Genomic DNA, 21,190 nt, shown 5'->3' with positions numbered 1-21,190 from the left:
GTTAGCAGACACTATAGGCCAAAGAGCTGGCTCCTGTCCTGTACTGTTCCTCATTACGTATATTTTGACTCAGGTGATTTCAGAAGTAAATCAAATGCCCATCTCACCAACTAGAATTTTTCAAAATTCATCTTGGAATATATTTCTTTTGTTGTGCGTATCTGCAGTGAAAAGCTTTGTTTTACATGCTACTCAGTCAACCCAACCCATACTCGAGTATGACAGATATTGCAAAAGTACAAAATGTAGTGTTACCAAGAAAAGTTCAGTTAAAACAGTGCAAGGACTACAATGAGATAGAGTCGGTGACGTCAGCTTTTACTAATGAAAGGGCCTTTCAAGAATCTGATAGATGCAGTGGTGGGTGGGGGGGGGAGGGGGGGGAATTGTCCTTTAATAGGTGTACACTCCCAAACATTTTCTGCCCATCAGGAAGAGGGGGTAGGGGGTAGCTATTAAGTGATGACATTGTTTAACGGGTTTAATGTATCATATAGATTGAACTTTGAATAAATGGGAAAGGGGGGGTGAGGGAGAGAGGGAAGGGAGGGAGGAAAAAGGGGAGAAAATGACACTGAATATATTCAAGAGAAAAATGTCTGTATGTATTTTGGTCAGTATGGTTCATAGTGTGAAAAATTAAAAAAATTTAAGAAGAGGGGGTTGGGAGAAATGTATGAGACCAGAGTGGCATCATTTAACATGTTGGCCGGATATCTAAAACACAAGGAATTCTGGAGAGAAAAAAACATCATAAGTAATCAAAAGTGAAATAACTCATCAACAATAATGAATTTGAAACAGCTTGATTACTAGAAAAGAAACTGGAGTACTATTATTATCTAGGAATGCTGCCCCTACCCAGACTAACTTTTACATGATTCCAGAAGATAACAAAGCTCTTTCTTAATTAGTCTGGCAGGCCAATTACAGATGGACATTACATGATTGTTTTTCCTGCATCTTTCACTTCCCTGAGAGAACATCTGTTGACAGCACAGCCAAATATTGTATTACAAAAAAAGCCCTGGCCAGTGTCAATCACATGGAAATGCAAGGCAATTTTAGATTCATACACTGCCCTATTTGACGATTTGATTATATTCTCTTTGTTCCTTCATCATAAATAGCATTCAGTGGGAGGTTTGTTTCACAGCTCTGACCACTACACTTTGATGGACTGATACAAAGTGCACGTCCGTCATGCTTTTTGACAAGAAATGCAGTATTTGGGGATTCATTATTCAGTTGAAAGACTGCGTTAAAGAGCAAACCATTTACATCCAAAAACACCATTACTTCCATTATGAAATAGCATTGAATGTTTAATCCACTCATATTTAGTTTAAGCCTGTAAAAGGTTTCTTTGTTAAAAAAATTGCCTTTCTCCATTTTTAAATCGTCCCAAGCAACGTAAAAAAAATGAGAGAGCAAGGTAATTTTCCCCGAGCTTTCTTCCAGCGACTCAGTTAGTTTCAACTCCACTTTCCTCCAACATCCGATGGTGGCAGATTAATTGGCCTCTGTAAATTACCTGTTAGTGTAGGTAAGTGGTGAAAGAGCAAAAGAGGAGTTAGTGGGCATGTTGAAGGGCCAGAGGAAAACAAGGAGCGGGAGAATGTGTTTGCTCCACTGGGAGCCTAGGTGGACTTGACAGGTTGCATGGCTTATATTGTAATACCAAATATACTCATATCAGTCAACTTTTCTAAATTATTTTTAATGTCAAATTTATGGATACTATTTTTGAGGGGCTAAAATTCATACTAGAATCCAAAATATCTCATTAGTAGCAGAAGTCCACATGGTCTCTAAATGATTAAAGAACAAAAATGTAACGTCAAAACGCTACAAAAATGTAACGTCAAAACGCACGTCCAACCAAGTACAAAAACCATAAGAATAAAGCACGAAAGTCTGCAGACTCCATTATTGAAGTTAAAACAAAGGTTTTTGTGGGGAGGGGGGGTGGTGGAAAGGGAAGGGGAGCTCAAAGGAGGAGAAGGGAAATGTAAGGAGTGGTGGGTGGAGGCAAGGGGGAGATTAAGCCTGTGGAATCCAGCAGCAGTGTCAGACCTGCAGAGGCTGAGGATAGTTTGGGAACTGGTGAGGGAGTCAGCGTAGATGCCGGATCGGGGGAGGTCAGGATCACGGTAAGTACCTGCGTCGTTGGAGGCATCAGGAGCTCCAGTCTGTGGGCGGCCAGGACCGGATGGGAAATCCACATCAAAAGTGCTGGGAGCCAAGGTACGAGTTCACGACTGAGGCATCGGGAGCTCCTGCCTGCTGGCAAACAGGGCCGAAGTGGGAGACTAGGGTCCAATTTTACGAGATGCTTTGGTCAAAAAGAGATGGTCAACTTTTACTCAAGTAGTTAGAATGGGAAAGTTTAAAAGTTGGCACCAATCTCGAGTGACGGCAGCCATCCATGTTACTCCAAATGAGCTCACAAAATGTCTGAGCTTAAGCGATGATTTGCTAATTAATGGAAGTCAGGTATAATTAAGTTTCCAAGTTAGTGAAGAGCTCACTGATTACTGCAGTGATGGAGTTAAGGGGTAAACCATCCCTGGCCTTCTCACTTTGACTTTAAGGAGGGATTAAAAAAAACTACAATAGTGAATCAATGTGCACGTGGATGGATACTCATCAAGTTCTGCTGTCCCCAACATTGATTCAAACACAAGTCACTGGAACAGGACTTTGGAAATGGCAAGAGGTCAGCATCATCAGAAGGGGTTGGGAAGGAGGAAAAGAAGGAAAAAAAGGAAAGCAGCTTCTTGCGTCACAGTTCGTATAGCAGTTGGCAGGTCAGCAGAATGCCATTACAGTGCCAGCACCCCACGTTTGAATCTGCTACTGTCTTTAAGGAGTTTGTACGTTCTCCCCATGTCAGCGGGGGTTTCCTCCGGGTGCTCCGGTTTCCTCCCTTATTCCAATGAAGTACAGGGTTAGTGGATTGATTGGTCTCATGGGTGTATTTGGGCATCGCGGGCTGGAAGGGCCCATTCCCGTGCTGTATCTCCAAATGAGAATGAGTAAATGTTTTTTTGTTCTAAAACATTTGTTGCTGTAGGAAGAGATGTGCAGAGCTCTGAATCACATGGAAATCTATTACACCGCATCAAAGAGAGCCATGAAGTAGACTGGACCGCACTTGACCGACGTAATCCAGGCGGATATTTCAGTGCAGAACTGATGAATAGCAGGATTGTGGAGGGGTTAAATTAAGGCCATGCCAATGAAGACAGGAAAGTCTCCGTAGATATTTCTGCCTCAGACAGCAGCTCAAATGGGTGATCTGGTCATTTGATACTATCTGTGGGAAGTTGCCAAGTGCAGATTAGCTTCCAGAGAGGCTTGATACAAGCTCAAGCTTTTTCTTTGCTTTTACACAGGCTTCCTTCAATCTGTGATATGAATAAAATCAATCTTGACCAAGTGTCAAGATTAGCCCAATCACCATGAGACTGCAGAATGACTGAATGAACTGCAAGATTCTGCTATCTATTAGACAATATTTATTTTTATATATGCATATATGTACTGCATATGAATCGTCGTTCTGAATGTGCATTATGTCTGGATGTGTGTTTGCATGTGTTTACACTGAGGACCAGAGATCACTGTTTAATCAGGTTGCGTTTGTACAATCAGATGATAATAAACTTGATGATGAGGTTCAAAGCAGCAACTGTTAATTGCAAGCTATCTTAACATGTTGGTGGTCGTGACCATGGCGACTCCGTGTCGGTGCCCACACCAGTGACCCTGACAATCATCAACTCCCACACCCATGACCATGATAACTATGTGTTGGTGCCCACACTTGTCACAATGACTAAGTGTGGGTGCCACATCTGTGACTAGGACACCTATGGTTCAATACTGCAGTATCAAAAGCTTGCATCAAATTACTGCCTGCTGTTGCCAGAACTCAGGCTTTTGGCCGGTCTAATTTGGGTGGGCCAACTTCCAATGTCGCATGAAGTGCGTTAATTACGACGTGTCAACCAATTGTTGACTCCCGGGATCGATCCTGATTTACAGATTGGATACAGTACAGCCCTCGATGTTGTACTGACCCGTATATCCCTAAAAAAAGTACTGAACCCACCCTCTGTGACCCGTAACCCTCTATTTTTCCTTCATCCATGTGCCTGTCTAAGAGTCTCTTAAATACCCCTAATGTTTCAGCCTCCACCACCATCCCAGGCATGGCATTCCAGGCCCCCATAACTCCGCGTAAAAAAATTACCCCAATGTCTCTCCTAAACCGACCTCCCCTAACTTTGTGCACGTCCTCTGGTGTTTGCCATTCCTGCCCTGGGAAACAGGTGCTGGCTGTCCACCCTATCTGTGCCTCTCATAATCTTGTCGACCTCTATTTACCGATTTGACCTTGACAATCATTCACTACTACGGTTGGTCACCATGAATAAAATCAGGAGTTCATTATTACTGGGTTTTGCAACAGAAATGGCTCTGCAGGAAGGCACCCTCTATTGTAGGAGCTAACAACCTTGTGCCGTGAGCAGCCTTCACTGCAGCTGATATTCAGTACCACTTAGAATGTGTACTTAGTGCAGAGAACAGCACAGATTTCTGCTTCAATATTCACTATGACATGAATTCCTGTCAACATTCCCTGATGTGAATCTTGTCGAATCTTACCGTTCATGCAGAACCTCAAGAAACAATTCTGAAAGGTTGCAGATTGGCAGGGAAATGCCACTTTTCTGAATTGCCAATGTGCAATGAATAAATTTAAAAACAAATCCTGATGATATTCAGAGACAACAATTCAACATCAGTATAATCAACATCTACCAGTACAAGACTTGCAGTAAACGCTCAACTGCAGAGATTGCAAACCTAGCCCTTATAATTATGGTGGATGAATTCCTAGAAAATGGATTTCTTTGCCAAATAGGCTGGTCTCAAAAAATTATTGGTACGTACCACCACAATTCAGAGGACCACACAAGGGACAGTAATTTTTAAATTACTGTATATTTCAGTGTGTAAGTCGAGTCGTTAAACCCTCAAAAAAATCATTCAATAATGGAGGCCAACTTACATGCCGGATATACTTTTGAGACCTTAAATTCAGGTCAAAAACTGATTCGGCGTATAAGACAACCCTGGAAGCGCCACTTTGGCATATTAGTTGAACCTGGAAGCACCTCCCCACTGCTGGCACTGCCATTCACTGTACGCCGTCATAACCAACCCAGACATTCTACAACTACTGTATAGAGCCCGATGTCCCCATTCCTACCCGGTAAGCCCAGGTCGCCGCTTCTGCCATGTAGGCCGAGGTTGTCACTCCTATGGTAACCATATTCTCGAGAGCAGGAGTGGTGACCTCGTTCTCCTGGCAGGAGATTCCTGCTCCCGTCATCAGTCCTGCTCCAGTAAACGAGGTAGCTACTCCTACCACTTAGGTCTAAGGTTGGCCCCCGATAGGCCAAGGTTTTTTTTAAACTTTTTTAACTTGCTTACAGTAGCTTACAGCCTTGTTACTTGGTGACTGAGGTTTTTAAAAATATTTTGGGTTGTTGCTGGGAGGCCCGGACAGCCCAAAAATGGGGATCAACTTATACAGTGAATAAAATCACAAGATCACAAGACAAAGGGACAGAAGCAGGCCACTTGGCCCATCGAGTCTGTTCTGTAAATCTACACTAAGCTACTCTACACTAGTTCCAATTTCCGGCCTTTTCCCCATACCCTTTGATGCCCTCACTAATGAGATACTTGTCTATTTCTTGTTTAAATACTCCCAGTGATCTGGCTTCCACTGCTGTATACGGTAGTGAGTTCCACAGATCCACAACCCTCTGGCTAAAGAAGTTCTTCCTAATCTCAGTTTTATATGGATAGCCTATAATTTTCAGACTATGACCCCTTGTCCTTGATTCACTCACCAAGGGAAACACCTTACCCACAACCACCCTATCTAAATCTTTCAAAATACAAAAAGCCTCTATGAGATCTCCTCACATTCTCCTATACTCCAATGAATAGAACCCAAGAGCTGCCAAACGCTCCCCGTACATTAGCCCTTGCATTCCGGGAATCATCCTAGTAAATCTCCTCTACACCCTCTCCAACAACATCATATCCTTTCTAAGATAGGGGGCCCAAAACTGCACACAGTACTCCAAATGAGGTCTCACCAGTGCTCCATAGAGCCTCATCAACTCATCTTTACTCTTGTACAGTATTCCTCTTGAAATGAAGGCCAACATAGCATCCGCTTTCTTCACTACCAATCCCACCTGGCCATTAACTTTTAAGTTTCCTTGCACGAAGTCACCCAGGTCCCTTTGCACATCCGAGGTCTGAATTTTCACCCCAACCACACAGTATTCTGTCTGTTCGTTTCCACTGCCAAAATGTATAACTGTACATTTCACTATGTCAAATCTCATCTGCCATAATTTTGCCCAGTCTCATAATCTGTCTACATCCTTCTGCATCTTTATGGTTTTTACTACACTTCAACACTTCCTACTCTGCCGCCTTTCTTGGTGTCATCCGCAAATTTGGCCACAAAACCATTTATATGACATTCCAAATCATTAATATAAATTGCAAAATGGCAGCGGCCCCAATACCGACCCCTGCGGAACTCCACTAGTTACAGGCAGCCACCCAAAACGGGAACCCTTAATTTCAACCCTTTGCTACCTGTCTATCACCCACTTCTCTATCCAGTTTAATAATTTCCCTGTAATTCCATGGGCCCTCATCTTATTTAGCAGCCTAATATGCGGCACCTTATCGTAAGCCTTTTGAAAATCTAAATAGATAACATCCACAGTCTCTCCTTTGTCTGTCCTACTCGTGATTTCTTCAAAAAACTCTAATAGGTTGATTAGGCAGGATCTACCCTTTAAAAAACCCTGCTGACTTGCGCCCATCCTGTCATGCATCTCTAGGTATTTCATCACCTCATCCTTAAGGATCAACTTTAATATCTTCCAAACCACCGACGTCAGACTAATCAACCTATAGTTTCTTTTTTCTGTCTCCTACCTTTCTTAAACAGCAGAACTACATTTGTGACCTTCCAATCTTCTGGAATCTTTCCAGAGTCTACATAGCATAAAAGCATTAAAATGAAGCTAAAAAAGGGGGAGGATGACCTATCAGCTGGTCGACTTTATGCCGAAATATACAGTAAATGTTAAATTATATTTACAACAGGGAGAAGGCATTTCCGGCCATTGAAACCCAATTACATTCAATTATCTGACAGCGCCATATATTTTGGAGAGTGGAAGGAAACTGGAGAACATGGAGGGTACCCACGCAGACACGGGAGAACGTACAAACGCCTTACAGGCAGTGCCAGATTCAAAACCTGGGTTGCTATGCAAAACCCTATGCTAACCGTGTCACCCGAGTTCCAATTACATTGCCGGAGATGATCTCATTTAAAAGAATTTTGAAAGGAGGCCATATCCAGCGACGTAATTATAGGGCTCCTGCTAAGGGTTGGGGAAAGTGAGGTGGAAGGGGGTGCGGTATATACTGTTGGGGAGAACTCGAGGCTTTGGATTCCTGAAACATTTCAACAGACGTGGTGCCATAGATAATGTTCAACCTTTACATGAAAAATGGAAAATACAAATCAGTAGTAAATCCTCTTCTGGATCATATTTCTTTAAGCGCTCCTGAAATACTACGTTGTAAATCAGTGAAACAATGATCAATTAGAGCGAAACCTTGTACAAAGTTCTCTTACGGAATGTTCCACTCTTGGACATTGACCCCTTTGACGGAGCCTCTGCTTGTCACCCCGGGGGAATGTTTCAAGTTCGTTTCTTGTTCTAGGATGGGTCTGCAGTTCTGCATAAGGATACCAACAGTGCATTAAAATGCCTCGCAATAAATACTAGACCTAATTTCTTTTAATGGTTTTGCAGGCTTCCTGTCTTTCCTTAAATGGTTAAGTTGAACAGATCATCTGGCTATTTAATGTAGTGAATGAAAGTTACCAAAAGAATAACATCATGATTACCTGGATTTTCACTAATAGGCTTGCAATACTAATCGCTAAGTTCATCACTTTGATAATTCACCGAGCTAGTTTAAGTCAAAACAGACTTTCATTGATTTGTCAACAGCAAACCTAAATTATTCTGTCTCCAGCAAAACTGTAAAACTGTCATCCCCACTGCAATAAATACTTTCTCCAAGGTTACCAAAAAACAATTCAACCATCTTTCAATGAACTGAGTAAAATAGGGTGATCTGAATTTAATACTGACTGCGAATCCGTTGCTTAGATCAGCCATTTCACAACAAGAGGGCTATGACCCTCTTAGGATTCTGCTCAAAGTCCATGGACCCCCCCCCCCCCCTCCACCACCCCCTTCCCTGTGAAGCAGCCAAGATTAGTTGGTTTCTTCCATATTTCTCTCCTACACAAAAACAAAACAAATATTTTATGATGGCACTCCATGGCCCTTCCTTAAATGTGCTGTGGCCTCTGGTGGGGGGTATGGTTTCCATTGAGAAGGGCTGGCTTAAATGATGAAAATATTTAATAGAGGAAGTATCTCTGAAAGGAATCTGTTAATTCAAACTGGAAATAGTGAATCACATAAGAGTTATTTTAGCTTTACCCTCCATGATATGGAAAATTGATCAAAATTTCTTATTCAATATTTTTCTTGATATGGATATCACTCATGAGGCCAGCCTCTATTGCTCATCTCCAATTGCCTATAAAGTAAGCAGAATGACCTTCTTGAAACTCCTGTAGTCTGTTTGACGAAGGTATTCCCACAGCTCTGCAGGATATGGAGGGTCAAGATTTAAATCCGGCTAGCAGTATGAAGGAATGGCAGTATGTTTTCAAGTTTGGACAGTGTGTAACTTGAGGAAGGAGTGGAGGGACACCTACAATTAATAACATTTCTTTGCGTCTCATACTTTTACCCTCTTGGAGGTCGAGGCTCTGCATTTGCCGGGTGCTGTCAAAGTAGCTTGGGCAAATAAAAGTGCAATGATTTGTTTTCGATAGCCCTTCTATCAGGTGGGTGCTCCCATGGTGGAGGGGATTAATGTGTGAGATACTAGGAAGGATGCCAATAAAACTGGCTGCTCTTCTTGATATTACTGAGCATACGACGGAGTAATGAGCTCACCAAATAGGCACATAATTAGCTCCAGTGTACAGCTTGGTCAACTGCAGGAAGCCACAGCGTTATTTCTCTGCAATAGGTCAGTGAACCAGCCTAAAACAAATCAACTTACAGTTCGTCTTTTCATTTCACCTGTTGCAGCATCCGTGTCATTTTGCTTTTTAGTTAATCGTTTAATACATGTCCATTCCACATTGCATTTGCTTTGTTGTCCATGTAGTTTTTAAATTTTATTTATCATTTTAAATCATATGACATTCATTATAACATATTCATACAAACATTATATAATTGAATAAACCTCCCACCCCCCAACCTCCCTCATCCACCCCACTAACACCCACCCTCCTCCCCCCTTCCACCGACATAGAAAGATGAAAGGAGATCAGCACGAAGAACAACAAAAATCAATTTTTCAGCTGCGGAGTCGAGAAGTCCACCGGAGCAACCGAAAGATTAAATCTTCATACCAAGAGTTTTTAAATACGGGCTCCATACTTTTACAAAAAAAATGATATGTAATCCTTTCTAAAAGAATACAGGATTTCATTTCAAATCAGATTTACAAGTAATAGCCAAATACTTGTTAGAAACAGCCAAAGCTAAACGTAAAAATTAATTTTGATACATAGTCAATCTTAGTCCTAAAGCAATCGACTTAATGTTCCCTACTAAAAACAACATTGGATCATACGTTAAACTCACTTTAAATACTTGCTCCAAAAATAATTTAACTTGTATCCAAAAATTCTTAACTTTAGAACAAGTCCAGATCAAATGAAAAAAAGTACCTATCTCTCGTCCACATCTAAAACACAAATCTGAAAAAATTCATTCAAATTTCTTTAATTTCTGAGGGGTTAAGTACAATTGATGTAAAAAAATTATATTGTACTAATCTCTATCTTGCATTTATAACCTTAGTCATATTATCCTTACATAAATTTCTCCAAACATTTTCATCTGTCTTTCTATTTAAATGAAGTTCCCATTTCATTCTTGATTTATGAACATTCAACTTAGGCATTTTATTTTGTAATAACTTATACATTTCAGAAATAAACTTATTTGTTTCCTCCTTAATAAGCAATAATTCCAAAGAAAATAAACTATGACCTAATTTTACCAATAAAAAAGTTTTAACCTGATAATAACAAAAAAAAGTATTGAACTTCCACATTTTCAGAATTACTATAAAGCTGCACAATTGAAATGTATTAATGCGATGTTTGATTTCAATAAATCTTCTATTTGGGCGAATAGAGTTAGATAAAATCGATGAGAAATCTATTTCAGAATTTATTTATAAATGGAATTCAAAGACCCACCAATTCTGAAACATTTAATTGATATATGAAATAAAATTGATTATGAGATAGGTGGAAAGGGAAAGATTTCAGCGAAAATGCCCCTATATCAAACAAATTTTTTCCTTTCACTGTAAATAATCAGTTTTTGAAGATATGGAATCAATTGGGGATTTAAAATGTTGAAGATTGTTTTGAAGCAGGGAAATTTTTATCTTTTAATCAAATTAAGTATCCATGTTATTCAGAGACTCTTATTCAATATTCATTACTACACACTGAACTACATACTAGCTTGAGCCATTTGTCCATGCAATGTTGACCACTTTCAAGCATCAACATTCTTTTCTATTTACAAGAGAGAAGTAGCCAATTGCAGCCTTTGAGACCTGTGACACCCAATTACACCCATTTAACCTGCAACCCCCATACATTTTGGAGGGTGGGAGAAAACAAGAGCACCTGGAGGACACACAATGCAGACACAGGAAGAACGTACAAACTCTTTACAGACACCATCGGATTCGAACTAGGGTCACTGGCGCTGTAATAGTGTCATGTTAAACACTGTACTAACTGCACTACGCAACCATGCATAGGTTAGGCAATCAGCCAAAAATTACCTGAGTCAGAGAGCGCCAGTCCATATGGGCACTGCCGATGTAAATGTGCTTCTTGTCCACCACCCAAAAAGAAGAATGAAGTTTGCCACCAATAATGGGAGCCATGTTGATGTATTTCACCAAAGCACCTGTCAACAGCCAATAACTGATCAGTAGTTGATATTATCAAGCTGCACCTGAAAGCTGAGAGAATGTATTATGAAGATCGTGCCAGAATCTGCAGATTGTGGGTTTGATGACAATGACATAAATATTATCACATCATGCCTTTCAAAATCCTTGTATTCATGAAGACAACAGTAGAAATGAGAAGGGGATTATTCCATCTATCCAAAGTCTTGTATTAGCCCTGCAGATTTATAGTTAATGAAAGCTAGATCTTCAATGGATGAAATCACCATTAGACACTAACATGTCTAATTACAGCATAAATGAGTAAAATAACATTGTCAGTATTACTTGTCAAAACATTATTTCTGGAGTTAACAAAGAGCATAGAACAGTGTAACATAGTACAGACCCTTCACCTCATAATATTGTGCTGACCGATATAAACCTATCCCAGCATCAATCTAACCCTTCTCAATCTCACAGTCCAGAGATAGGATGCAGAGTTGCATGGAAAAGTGGCAGATGGAGTTCAATCTGGGTAAATGTGAAGTGATGCATTTTAGAGGGTCAAACTTGAAGGCAGCCTACATGGTTAATTGCAGGATTCTTAAGTAGTAGAAGATCAGAGGGACCTTGAGGTCCAAATCCATAGATCTCTTAAGGTTTCCGTGCAAGTTGATAGGGTAGTTAAGAAGGCTCATGGTATGCTGGTCTTCATTAGTCAGGGGATTGAGTTCAAGGATCGTGAGGCAATGTTGCAGCTCTAGAAAACACTTGTTAGACCACACTTGGAATATTGTGTTCATTTCTGATTGCCTTATTACAGAAAGGATATAGAAGCTTTGGAGAGGGTGCAGAGATTTACCAAGATGTTTCCAGGATTGGAGAGCATGTGTTATGAGGCAAGGTTAACAGAGCTGGGGCTTTTCTATTTGGAGTGGGTGCTGGCACAATAGGGACATATAAAAGACTCTTAAATGTAAAGGTAAAGGTTCCATAATTTCACGTAAAACTACATTTAGAATGTAACATACATGAAATTCTTTAACTTTTGACTACCATAAGGCAGACAGACAGAGAGTCGCCACTTTGTCCAGCTCCCCTCATAGAAACCTACAGCACCTGGTGTTCCTGGGCGGTCTCCCCTCCAAACACTGACCAGACCTGAGCCTGCTTGGCTTTCGAAATCAAACACTCTCAGGCATATTCAGGCTATTGGGTGCTGCTGGGGCTATTAGACAGGCACATGGATGCAGGAAAAATAGAGGGTTATTGGTGTGAGAAAGGGAAGGTTTAGATTATTGGGTAAGTTTATATAGGTCAGCACATTGTGGGCTGAAGGGGCTGTACTGTATTGTAATGGCCTGTGTTCCATGTTCTTTTTTGAACATCCAATTGCACCCTGCAGGAAATTCAGCGGGACATTTCCGATTCCAACACGAGCCCTTTGCCAGTGAAATATTTCAAATTGCTTGAGAATTTAATGATTATTATTTTCCTTTCAGTATTTGTTTAGTGTGTTACTAGGAGAAGCAAGTTTCAAGGCACATTGAGAACAGCACATTTTCCCAGAGATGGAGAATGAATCCAAAATGACAAAAGAAAAATTGTTGCCATTAAATGGTTGCAGGGCAAACAGGACATTACCCAGTGACAGAAATGCCTGCTCATGAGGTAACACCGTTAGAGGAATTACAACTGCAAACTGAAATCCAGGGTGGGTCAATTACATGTAAACAGCAAGCAAATAATCAGCCAGATGCAAATTCAGGTGACTGAAGAGATGATAATCCCACTGGTCCTAATTGCGATGACTGATGACGCTATTGAAGTGGATGTTGAAGAAAGAAATGCGGTAAGTTTGACATTTGCTGTAGCTGGGTGAACTGACACTTTGCTACCTGACTGAAATATCAAAGGTGGGAATGAACATGCATTAACACAGGTCTTTCTGCTGCCTTTTGGGGCCCAAAAGGCTTAGCTGCTAGTGAAGTATTTATTTGACAGGGTTTTGAGGTAAAACAACGCAGATACTGTGGTCAAAAATAAATACAAAATGCTATAAGCACTCAGCAGGTGTGCAATCAAAGTTTCAGGTGAATGAATTTATTTCAGAACAGGCCCTTCCAGATACTTCCTACCCAAATTCGCCCATGTGACCCATTAACCCTGTACATCTTTGGAATGTGGGAGGAACTCTATGCAGACACGGGAGAACGTACAAGCTCCTTACAGACAGTGCCCGATTCTAACCCAGGCTGCTGCTCTAAATGTGCGAACCACACCAGCCTGAATAAAATGGTTCAGCACGGTCTAGAAGAGTCAAAGTGGCCTGTTTCAGTGCTACAATGTTCTATTTCCAGTATTTTCTATTTTTACTGCAAATAAACAACCTAGTGATATTGGCGGTGGAGGTGATGGTGTGTGGATGAAAGTTGACCCAGTTTTTTTTATGAAGGGTTTCAGATCAGGAACGTCAACCATTCTTTCTCTCCCACAGATGCTACTCGACCCGTTGAGTTAGTCCAGCAGATAAGCTTTTTTTTGACTCCAGATTACAGGTACTGACATCTCTTGTAAGTCTTTGCGATTGGGCTTTATCTTTTACCTTTATCACGTGACAGAATTTACCCCCACAAACCCCTAATGCTGCATATCCTCATGGCAGAAGGGGGAGAGGGTGGGGGAATAAATGGATAAGATAGAGAGCAATGATAAAGGAACCAAAATATCTTGACAATAGTCAATCCACAAGAGAAAATAGATAGCAGTTTCTTCAGATTTATCACTAAGGTTTTACAAAAGCCATTAACAAAGAATGCTGTCAGTTAATTTATTGCCTCTTGGCTCAAGTCAGCTTGACATTAGGAAGGAAGAAAGTTCGTATGATAAGCATACGAAGAGCAGTGGCTGTCATGGCCATCAGAATCTGGAGATCAAAGAGAGAATATCACCATAACCAGCCATCCGATGGAACACAAATCTTTAATGACTCAGCAATCTATGGGATTATCAAAAACGTCATAAATGCATGTCCACAGGGAAATTTCATCGCACTTATTTCACTCTATGGGTGCATTTGTCCTTTAGTTCTGTCAACCAAACCTATCAGGGGTGGTCATATAGAAATTAAGTCATCAAAAAGCTTTTTTCTGGTTTGGTATAAACCACACCTCCGTGGTAGTGGGCTTACAGAAGAAAATGTGGGGAGAGTAAAATTGGAATTAGTGTAAATGGGAGTTTGATAGTCAGTGCAGATTCTGTGGGCCGAAAGGCCTGACTTCCATGTTACTTGCCTTTAGATCCCAATTGCTAAATCTAGACTGGTTGTCCAGTATTACTGGAGTGCTGCACTGCTGGCAATGTGTTCATCAAATGAAACGTTTAGCCAAGGCATCCATTTTTTTCTTTTTTTTTATAAACACAGTTCCTATCAGGATCAAAGGCAAGATTAGAAGGTATGGGGAACCTTGCTTTTCAAGGAATATTGGGGATCTGGTTCAGAAGAGAGGTATATATCAGGTATAGGCAAATTGGAGAAAATTAGGTTCTTCAGCAATGTAAAAAAATGCAAGAAAAATCTCAAAAAAGAAATCAGGAAGCCTAAAAGAAGATAATGCTTTGGCAGATAATGCGAAGGAAAATCAATTTTCAGGGTTTCTATAGGATAGTAATTGGTCCCCTTGAAGATCAGAGTGGTCCGCTATGCATGGAGCCAAAAGAGATGGGGGAGATCTTAAATGTTTTTTCATCAGTATTCACTCAGGAAATGGACATTGAGTCATGGGAAGTAAGGAAAACAAACTGTGAGGACATGGAACCTACACAGATTAAAGAGGAGGAATTTCTTGCTGCCTTAAAGCAAATAAGGGTGGATAAATCCCCAGGGCCTGACAAGATACTCCCTTGAGAGAGGCTAGTGTAGAAATTGCAGAGGCTCTGACATAAATATTTAAAATGTCTTTAGCTGCAGGTGTGGTGCCAGAGGTTTGGAGGGTAGCTCCCATTGATCCATTGTTTAAAAAAGGCTCTAAAAGCAACCCTGGAAATTATAAACCGGTGGGCCTGATATCTGTAGTAGGTAAATTATTGGAAGGTGTTCTAAGAGATTGGATATATAATTATTTGGATGGCCAAGGCCTGTGGTTTATGAATGGTAGATCATGTTTAACCAATCTTAGAGTTTTTCAAGGAGGTTTCCAGGAAAGTTGATAAAGGAAAGCCTGTGGATGTTGTCTACATAGACTTTAGTAAGGCCTCTGACAAGGTTCAAACTCTAGGTATTTATGGTGAAGTAGTGAACTGAATTCAACAATGGCTGGATGGGAGAAGCCAGAGAGTAGTGGTGGATGATTGCTTCTCAGACTGGAGGCCTGTGACTAGTGGTGGGCCTCAGGGATCAGTGCTGGGACCATTGTTGTTTGTCACCTATATCAATGATCTGGATGATAAATGTGGTAAATTGGATTAGTAAATTTCCAGATGACACTAAGATTGGAGGTGTTGTGGACAGCAAAGATGGTTTTTAAAGCTTGCAGAGGTAACTGGACCAGCTGATAAAGTGGATTGAAAAATGGCAGATGGAATTTAATGCAGACAAATGGAAGGTGTTGCATTTTGGAAGGAGAAACCAAGAAAGAACATACACAGTCAATGGTAGGGTCTGAGGAGTGAGGTAGAACAGAGGGATCTGGGAATACAGGTACATAATTCCCTGAAAGTGGCATCATATGTTGATAGGGTTATAAAGAAAGCTTTTGACACATTGGCCTTCATAAATCAAAATACAGTAAAACCTCGTTAGAAAGCAGTAGTTGGGGTCCAAGATTTCGTACCGTGTTACAGCTGAGTCGCGGAACAGATGCATATATGTCAGAGTGCAGGGCTGCCGGCACGGGACAACGGGGCTGGGGCTGCCGGTGCGGGATGCCCCTGCCCCGACGTTCCACGCCGGGGGGCAAGGGCAGCGGGGAGGGGGGGGCTGTCAGGCAGCGGGGGGGGGGGCTGTCAGGCAGCGGGGAGTTGGATCACCAGCTGATTGTCATCAGCCCGCCCCTTAGCAGTTTGGGGTCCACAGACACCCGCACTTTAAACGATTCTGCGGATTAACAAATTACATTCTAACGAGGTTTCACTGTACTGAGTACAGGTGTTGGGATGTTATGTTAAAGTTATACAAGGCACTGGTGAGGCCAATTTTGGACCATTGTGTGCAATTTTGGTTGCCTAACTACAGGAAGGATATCAATAAGATACAGTGAGTTCAGAGAAGATTAACTATGATATATTCCAGTCTTAAGGGACTGAGTTAAAGGTTAAACAAGTTAGGAATTTATTCCCTGGAGCATAGAATAATGAGGGGTGATTTGATAAAGGTGTTTAAAATTATGAGGGGGATAGATAGAGTAAATGTAGATAAGCTTTTTTCACTGAGGGTGGGTGAGATTCAAACAAGAGGACATGGGTTAAGGGTGAAAGGGCAAAAGCTTAAGGGGAACATGAGGGGGAACTTCTTCACTCAGAGAGTGGTGGGAGTGTGGAACAAGCTTTCAGCTGAAGTGGTAGATGCAGCTCAATTTTAACATGTAAGGGAAATTTGGACAAGTATATGGATGGGAAAGATATGGAGGGCTACCAACTGAGTGCAGTTCAGTGGAACTAGGCAAAGAAATGTAGTTTGGCCCAGACTACAGGGGCCAAAGTGGCCTCTTTCTGTACTGTAATTGTTCTATGGTTCTATATCCTGCAGCATAACTTTTAAGATTTCCCAATGACACTAGAAAACAATTTTTTTCAAGAGGTTTGCTTCTTGAAAAAATTGTGGATTATGATAGACAACTGCAAGCTGAACACAAAGATAATTTCAGATTTACTAAATGACTTAGGTGATTGGAGAAACATTAATTAACTTTTATTGAATTCAGCATGTTTAATCGCATAATGATGCGTTAGTTGAACTGACCCAAGAACATTTTACCACTGATCTTCATTTTTTCTCAGCATCTGATGCCTCTTGTGTCAGTCTCTGACATAGTCGGCCAGCATTGAAGGATTCCAGTTGCCCTGATACTGCTCTTCCATGGTCACAATATCCTGGTGAATCTTTTCACCATGTTGGTCACTGATTGCACCAAGATCAGCATGTCCAAGTGACATGCTGCACTTCATGGTTTGGTTTTGCATGCTTGAATTAGACTTAAAATATGACAGGAAATCACAAAAAGAGTTTATATCTAAAATATAGTGCGTGATAGGAATAATTTAAACTTATTTCTGTGATCAGCAGCCCAAAATCCGTAAAATACGTCCAAAAGTGTTCAGGAAGCAAAATCTCCATTGTCCAGTGTTATCAGATCCAGAAGATTCTGAAACCTTTGCTTTAACAATCGCATTATTGTCTAGAGTAGTGGTCCAAATTTTTTCTTTCCCCACTCACATCCCACCTGAAGTAATCCCTATGCCATAGGTGTTCTGTGATTAGTTCAGGTGGGATGTGAGTGGAAAGAAAAAGTTCGAAAACCACAGTTTTAATCGTACCTAATTGGCTCGTTATGTGCACGGTTTCATAACTCCAAAGGGAATGGACCAATGACAATTTTTCTCAAGCAAAATATTTCAGTAACAATTGGGTCTAGAGCAGTGGTTCTCAACCTTCCCTTCCCACCCACATACTTACTAATCACAGAACATCTATGGCATAGAGATTGTTTAAGGTGGAATGTAATTAGAAAGAAAATGTTTGAAAACCAATGGTCTAGTGTCTTTTCTGTCATGGTGCTGTTTACACACAGACTATTCCTAACTGTTCCCCATATAAGGCTTCATCCACAGGACATTCCACACACAAAAAAAATCAAACAATTCCTCAATTCCTTTACCAAAGGATTCTAATCACTTCCTCCCAAAGTAGAGCTCAACACATTGGGGACAAAGTGAGAATGAAATTAAATTTCCCACTCTCAATAGTGATTTTAAAGCTACCTCTGAGACAAATCAAATTTTCTCTCGAGACACGTGCAGGAAGATGTCACTAACTAAGCTGAATAAGTTAATTTTTTTTGATCATACCTGCTGTTCATAAATGGAAGGACAGTAACTGGTAGTTAAGGGAACAGCCCCAAAAAATGAAAACTGTCCTGAGGTGAAGGTAGTTCTCCACTTACCATTGGCTTTCAGGTCTTTGATGTCCTGGGACCCATACTGGAATTTATTGACTGGGATTTGTAAGTTGACGTTTCGAGACTGCAGTTGAAGGAGCTTTTCAAATATCTTTTCACCCTGGTAAAGACCATTTAAAGTCAGAAGAACTGGTTGCCAAATCTGAATACATTTCAGTCTCTCTTCAACCTTCTAAATTATGCTGGTGCAACTTTCTTGAATTTATCCCATTTTCATTGTGGTTTATATCAATTTCATTGCCAGGAATTATTTGAGTTTGATTACTTTCTGCCAAGGAGTAGCTCAAGCAAATCAGATGGATCATAATGGAAAATGAGTTGGGCAACCAGATGCATCTGACCTTCCTGCAGATGTATCTGTGCCTTACTCATTCAGAAATGTGCCCAGCAGCTGTCTATTTTTGCAAATAGGCTACAAGGCCTTGGAGCACAGGAATATAAAAGGTACTGAATCTTCTAGCAATTGAAGCCTCCATTCTCCAAGCAAGACCTCTTGATGTTATCCAAAGCAGGTAAGGTGGTCTGTGCCAAGTGCATCCGGGCTCCCTACATCTGGATCACTGTGCATTTCAACATGTAGGGTATAGCAGTGCAGTGGATGGGTTACTAGCACCAAGACATCTGGGCACATTAAGAGAAACAAGTTCAAATCCCATCTTGGGGAATTGTGAATTTAAATTAGAATAACTAATTAAATTTGGAATCAAAGCTAAACTCAGTGGCAGTAACCATGACATTGCAAGATGTCATAAATATCCATTTCATTCACAAAGAAGGAAATTTACCCCCTTACCTGCTCTGGCCTACATGTGAATGCAGACCAGGCAATACTTTTGGTTCTTTACTGCCTCAGCTCAAGGGCAATTAGGAATAGACAATAAAACCTGGCATGTCATTGCCCATTGAATGAATTTTTAAAAAATAAGTATGAGCTTAAGCCTACATCAATGAATTTCAGAATCAGACTAAAAATGGTTACCCCTTACCTTCATGAGATTATATGACAACCTTTCATAAACCAAGTGCCACCTTTTGACATTATAGGAAACACTACTTTCATAGCATTCAAATTTTGCTGATAACTTATGGTTGGTGACGGTGGCCATAGCAGCAAAGCAGTGAGGGGCTCAGCAGTTGAGGGACCCACACAGGCTATGGGCTGCAGGACACTGGCTCATGGGAACTGGTATGGGAGGAGGGATTTGAGAGGGTAGTAAGGGCAAGAAGGGCCTCGGGCACTGAAGGCTTCCTGATCACGTCAGAGGATTGGACATGGAGCTCGGGTTGCCGATAGATTGAACAAGGTGGCTGCAGAGGCTGTGGGAGTGTTGGCGGCAAATCCATGGACACTCAAGTTTATTGTCTTCTGATTGTACAAGTCCAACCCGACAACAGCATCTCACTCGGTGACTCTGAAGGGACTCTCTTTTGCTTCTCTTTCCCTCATACTGTAAAGTGCCCCAGGCGAAACTAATGGTAACTCTTTGTCTGAAAGGCCATTTTGTGCAATATTACAAGTTCTGCACTATTACTTAATAATAAAAGAATCTTGAATGGTCATGACTTTTTGCAGAGAATAGCATCTTTTAAGCTGCGGTTCCTTCTTCGAATGCTGGACCTGTTGTGTCACTTACGCTGTGGGATAATGAATTGCTGTGGTTCCCTTTCCCTTTTCTCAGATCCCAACTGGAAGAAACAAGATCCACACTATACAACGCAGTATCCAGCAAATCCATCCACCCCTGGAACAACGAGATGCCTCTGTTAGTGTTGTCAAAATCCTCCAGGCCATCTGGAATGTTTTCCACAAGGTGGATCCTGAAGAGAAAAGTTACATTATTCAGTCTCAAGATCTAAAGAAATGCTTCTCCTATCTCTTCCACAAACTATGCAAAACATTTTTGTCAAGGCATTCCCAGTCAGAACAGACTGCACCAGTTTTTTAAACACCTACTTGAGTTACACACAGATGAAAAATATACACTCATTAAATAAGGAGGTCGAATATGGAGTATAATGACCGTGCCGGACTGTTTCCTTGTGAATGGATAAGTCCAGAACTAGAATTGTAAATCAGGAACTGAAGAACATCTAAGGAACATCCTAAGAGTTTCAAAGTGTCTGTCAAGTGTTGTTTTATGGAATGAAGGATGTCATTTAAGAAAGAAAGTGCTGATGTTGGCAAAGGTTCGAAGGTGGTTCACTAGGATGATTCCGGGAATGAAAGGGTTATCTTATGAGGAGAGTTTGTTTGACAGCTCTTGGGGTCTATTCATTGGAGTTTTGGAGAATGGTGGGGGAGGGGGGGGTGGTGGAATCTTACTGAAACATTTGAATGTTGAAAGGCATTAACAGTGTAGATGTAGAAAGCTCATTTCCCATGTAGGAGAGTAAGTCAAGAGGACACAACCTTAGGATTGAAGGGCATCTGCTTAGAACAGAGATGTGAGGCTAGTGGATTTGTGGAATTTATTCTCACAGGCGGTTGTGAAGGCCCAGTCATACAAGGCAGAGATTGATAGGTTCTTAATTAGCCAGGACATCACACTGGGCAGTGGGGCTGTCGTAAAATAGATTCCTTTTTTTTCTTTGGCTTGGCTTCGTAGACGAAGATTTATGGAGGGGTAAATTAAATGGCAAGGCAGACTCAATGGGCTGAATAGCCTATTTCTGTTCCTATGTCTATGGTCTAAGAAAGCCATACATTTTCTTTACGACCTCCTCAACTTCTATGGCCACTTTTGAGGACCTATGGACCTATGTCTCCAGATCTCTTTGCACATCAATATTTTATAGAGCCCTACCATTAA

General features: G+C 41.0%; 1 protein-coding gene across 1 annotated transcript in view; it reads right to left on the bottom strand.

Annotated features, from left to right (window-relative positions):
• The window catches only part of LOC138759787 (inactive phospholipase D5-like), a 128,305-nt gene that overhangs the window by 74,674 nt on the left and 32,441 nt on the right, over positions 1-21,190 (bottom strand). The window contains exons 3-5 of the mRNA XM_069930372.1: positions 20,015-20,198; positions 18,366-18,480; positions 11,092-11,219 (exon numbers count right to left, since the gene is read on the bottom strand). Coding sequence (XP_069786473.1) covers positions 11,092-11,219; positions 18,366-18,480; positions 20,015-20,198 — 427 coding nt within the window. The remainder of the gene's footprint in view (positions 1-11,091; positions 11,220-18,365; positions 18,481-20,014; positions 20,199-21,190) is intronic.

This window comes from Narcine bancroftii, chromosome 4 (assembly GCF_036971445.1).
Source record: "Narcine bancroftii isolate sNarBan1 chromosome 4, sNarBan1.hap1, whole genome shotgun sequence".
Classification (NCBI taxonomy): Eukaryota; Metazoa; Chordata; class Chondrichthyes; order Torpediniformes; family Narcinidae; genus Narcine; species Narcine bancroftii.
Note: the sequence above shows the minus strand (reverse complement) of the source record. Positions and strands in the feature narration are given on the sequence as shown.